General features: G+C 43.2%; 1 protein-coding gene across 1 annotated transcript; it reads left to right on the top strand.

Annotated features, from left to right (window-relative positions):
* The first annotated feature begins 249 nt into the window (after positions 1 to 249).
* Positions 250 to 4577, top strand: LOC147080336 (putative G protein-coupled receptor 139). The gene has a single exon (XM_085981207.1). It carries the CDS (start codon positions 250 to 252, stop codon positions 1237 to 1239), a length of 990 nt encoding a protein of 329 aa, XP_085837333.1. The 3' UTR covers positions 1240 to 4577.
* The last annotated feature ends 297 nt before the right edge of the window (positions 4578 to 4874 follow it).

The following is a 4874-nucleotide window of genomic DNA, read 5'->3' on the forward strand; positions in this document are numbered from 1 at the left end:
GGAATCCAAGCTGGATTTCCCACTCCCAAACACAGGGGCACAGAAGCGAAATCCTGAGAGGTTCTGGTCCTTTGTGTCCCTGGTACCTCGAGTGGTGCTTTTGTCTGCTGTGCTAAAGGTAGATCTTTCAGTTCATCTCTCATTGATTAAATATCTGTTACTTTCATGTTGTATTTATTCGCATTTCACTTATTGATTCTGCAATGTATTAGAGGTGATATAATTAGATTATTTCATTGAATTTCGCTAATGATTTGCAGATTTCACACAGAATTCCGTCAAACTGCTGCTTTTCTCACAGCCAGATGTATAATTTGCCTGTTTTTTCCCTTCCTCACAGTTAACTTAGTGACGATTGTGATCCTGTCTAGGGGAGCGTGCGGTCTCTCCAAATGTGTCACTCGCTACCTGGTGGCCATGGCAACGGCGGATCTACTGGTCATTATATTGGACCTGATACTGAGACACATTCCAATTGTTTATCGGGAACAATTTCTCTTCCTGGAGTCCATCCGCATCTGTAATATCCACGCTGCCCTGCTGTTCGCAGCCACAGACTGTTCTGTCTGGTTCACCGTCACTTTCACCTTTGATCGATTTGTGGCCATTTGTTGTCAGAAGCTGAAAACTAAATATTGCACCGAGAAAACTGCGGCTGTGGTTCTGGGAACAGTGACTGTGCTGAGCGGTTTAAAGGACATCACCTGGTATTTTATACAGATGGATGTGTATGCTCTTGTCAATTTCCCCGCGTTTTGTGGTACAGAGAATAGAGTTACACTTTCACAGATATGGGGAGCAATCGAAGTCCTTCATTATATTCTAACCCCGTGTGTCCCATTTGTTCTGATTCTGCTGCTCAATGCTCTCACTGTCAGATACATTTTAGTGGCCAACAGAGCCCGCAGGAGACTCCGGGATCATAGCAGTGGGGAGAGTCCCAGAGACCCAGAGATGGAGAGCCGCAGGAAATCCATCATTTTACTCTTTGTTATCTCGGGGAATTTCATCCTGTTATGGTTAATATTTACAGTTTGTTTAATAGGTATACGAATGTGGCGGTTGGGGCTCAGCTCTGTTTATCCGTCTTTTTTTGTTGTAGAAATTGGATTCATGCTCCAACTGCTGAGTTGCTGCACAAACACCTGTATTTATGCCGTGACTCAGTCTAAGTTCAGAGAGGAGTTGAAGAATATGGTGAAATATCCATTTACTCTAATCGTAAAATACATGAAATGATGAAAAAAACTGGAGGCTTTCCAACATCTGGGCCAGTCTGCTCTCACCTGGGTTCTGTGATACAGCCACATTGGGACTTGACTGCTTTCTCCACGGGGTCTGTGATAAGTAGAGTGTGGAATTGAAGCCCGTCCTGGAGTTAGAGTTTAGGGAGCTAGGAAAGAGGTTAAAAAGCAGGACCTCAAAGGTAATAATCTCTGGAATACTACCAGTGTCACGTGCTAGTGAGTTCAGGAATAGGAAGATCGAGCAGATGAATGCGTGGCTGGAGAGATGGTGTAGGACGGAGGGCTTTAGATTCCTGGGGAACTAGAACCGTTTCTGGGGGAGGTGGGACCTTTACAAGCCAGATTGATTAAACCTCACCGGGAACAGGACCAAGATTCTCGCGGGAGGCTTTGTTAGATCTGTTGGAGAGGGTTTAAACAAGCTTGGCAGGGGGATGGGAACCTAAGTATAGAGTCAATAGGGAGGGAAGAAAAACTGGAATTGGAAAACAAAAACGTAGAAAATTAATTGGAAGGACAGAGGAATCAAGGGCTAGGTAGTAGTCAACAAGGAGGTTTGCCTGTAATAATAATAATAATGGTATATACATCAATGCAAGGAGTATAGCGAACAAGGCAGATGAGCTGAGGGCACATGTAGATATTTGGGACTATGATATTATAGCTATTACAGAGACGCGGCTGAAAGAGGGGCAGGTATGTCAGCTCAACATTTTCAGATTATATTGATTAAATAAACTATTACATCCATGAGGAGGGATGTTATGTTGGAGGCATCATCAAACGAGGCCATTTGGGTCGAATTGAAGAACAAAAAAGGGGCGATCACACTGCTGAGAGTGTACTACAGACCCCCTTAACAGTGAGAGGGAGATAAAAGAATTAATATGTGGAAAATTTCTGAGAAGTAGAAAAAATATAGGGCAATAATAGGGGATTTCAACTACCCCAATAATAACTGGGATAAAATTATTGTGAATGGTATAGAAGGTGCGAAGTTCCTAATATGCATCCAGAAGAACGTTTTTAGCCAGTATGTAGCAAGCCCAACAAGGGAGGACGCGGTTCTGGACTTCGTTTTAGGGAATGAAGCTGGACAGGTATCAATGGGGGAGCATTTTGGTGCTAGTGACCATAATTCTGTTAGATTTAAGGCAGTTGTAGAAAAGGACAAGAATAGACCAGGAATAAAAATTCTAAATTGGGGAAAAGCAAATTCGTCTAGGCTCAGAGGGGATTTAACCATAGTAGTCTGGAAGCAGCTACTCGAAGGTAAATCAGTGTCAGAGCAGTGGAAGGCATTCAAGGAGGAGATCCGGAGGGTTCACACCATATATGTGCCCTTAAAGAATAATGGTGGCACTAACAAATCTAGAGCCCCCTGATGTCTAGAGACATAAAGTGTAGGAGAAAGAAAAAAAGGGAGGCGTATGATAGATACCGAGGGCTAAATACTCCAGAATCTTTAGAGGAGTACGGAAAGTGCAGGGCATCAATTAAAAAGGATATTAGGAAAGCAAAGAGAGAGCATGTAAAATTGATGGCAAGTAAAATAAAGGAAAACCCAAAGATGTTTTATGAATATGTTAAGATTAAGAGGATAACTAAAGAAAGTGTAGGGCCTATTAGAGTTGATGAGGGTAATGTGTGAGTGGAGGTGGGAGACGTCGGTCGGGTTCTTAATAAATACTTTGCGTCTGCCTTCACAAAGGAGAGGGGTGAAGCAGGCATTGCTATTGGGGGGGCGGTGGAGTGAGAAATATTAGATGAAATAAACATAGTGAGAGAGGAAGTATTAAAGGTTTAGCAGCTTTAAAAGTGGATACATCCCCAGGCCCGGATGAAATGTATCCCAGGCTGTTAAGCGAAACAAAAGAGGAAATAGCAAAGGCCCTGACCATCATTTTTCAATCCTCTCCGGCTTCAGGAGTGGTGCCGGAGGACTGGAGGACTGCTAATGTGGTACCCTTGTTTAAAAAGTGAGAAAATGATAGACCGAGTAATTACAGGCCAGTCAGCCTAACCTCGGTGGTGGGAAAATTATAGGAAGGAATTCTGAAGGACAGGATAAATCTTCATTTAGAAAGACACGGATTAATCAAGGATATTCAGCACGGATTTCTTAAGGGAAGGTCATGTCTGACAAACTTGATTACATTTTTTGAGGAGGTAACAAGGAGGGTAGTGCATTTGATATAGTGTATATGGACATTAGTAAGGCTTTTGATGATTTCCACATTGCAGACTGATCACGAAGTTGAAAGCCCATGGGATCCTGTGCAAAGTATCATGTTGGTTTCAAAACTGGCTCAGAGGCAGGAAGCAAAGGGTAATGATTGATGGTTATTTCTGTGACTGGAAAGCTGTTTCCAGTGGGGCTCTGCAGGGCTCAGTAGTAGGTTCCTTGCCTTTTGTGGTATAAATCAATGATCTAGATTTGAATATATGGGGTATGATTAAGAAGTTTGCTGTTGATAATAAAATCGGCTGTGCGGTTGAGACTGAAGAAGGAAGCTGTAGACTGCAGGAAGATATCAATAAATTGGTCACGTGGGCAGGACTGTGGCAAATGGAATTCAATCCGGAGAAGTGTGAGGTAATGCATTTTGGGAGGTCTATCAGGGAAAGGGAATACACATTAAATGGTAGGACACTGAGTAGTGTAGAGGAACAAAGGGACCTTGGAGTGCATGTCCACAGATCCCTGAAGGTAGCAGGCCAGGTAGATAAGGTGGTTAAGAAGGCATATGGAATGCATGACTTTATTAGCCGTGGCATAGAATACAAGAGCAGGGGGGGTTATGCTTCAACTGTATGAAACATTAATCAGGCATCAGCTAGAGTACTGCGTGCAGTTCTGTTCACCACATTACAGGAAAGATGTGATTGCACTAGAGAGGGTACAAAGGAGATTTACAAGGATGTTGCCAGGAGCAGATAATCTTAGCTATGAGGAAAGACTTGATAGGCTGGGTTTGTTTTCCTTGGAACAGAGGAGGCTGAGGGGAGAACATATTGAGGTGTTTAAAATTATGAGTGGCCTAGATAAAGTGGATAGAAAGGACGTATTTCCCTTAGTAGTGAGGTCAAAAACCAGGGGGCTCAAATTTAAAGTAATTGGTGGAAGGTTTAGAGGCGATTTGAGGGGAAATTTCTTCACCCAAAGGGTTGTGAGGGAATCGAACTCACTGCCTGAAAGGGTGGTAGAGGCAGGAACCTTAACCACATTTAAAAAGTACTTGGATGTGCACTTGGAATGCCCTAACCTGCAGGGCTATGGACCCAGAGCTGGGAAGTGGGATTAGGCTGGACAGGTCTTTGTTGGCCGGCGTGGACATGATGGGATGAAATGGTTTCATTCCATGCTGGAAAATTCTATGATTCTACGATGATTAACAAGTTTGGTGCTCATGGAATAGATGGTTCAGTGGCAGCATGGATAAGGAATTTGCTTAAGGCTGGAAAACAGAGTGTTTGGTATGTGGCTGTTTTTCAGACTGGGGAATGGCAGACAGTGGTGTTCCCCAACGGTCAGTTCTGGGGCCACTGCTTTCTTCTTGATATATATAAATGACCTGGATATTGGAATAGCGAGTGAATCTCTAAATTTGCCGATGACAACAATCT

This window comes from Somniosus microcephalus, unplaced genomic scaffold, assembly GCF_052327205.1.
Source record: "Somniosus microcephalus isolate GS21.2 unplaced genomic scaffold, FLI_Smic_1.0 scaffold1709, whole genome shotgun sequence".
In the NCBI taxonomy this organism is placed as follows: domain Eukaryota; kingdom Metazoa; phylum Chordata; class Chondrichthyes; order Squaliformes; family Somniosidae; genus Somniosus; species Somniosus microcephalus.

Excerpts from the sequence above, each read along its gene's own strand:
- LOC147080336 (XM_085981207.1), top strand. The coding sequence starts at position 250 with ATGATTTGCAGATTTCACACAGAATTCCGTCAAACTGCTGCTTTTCTC.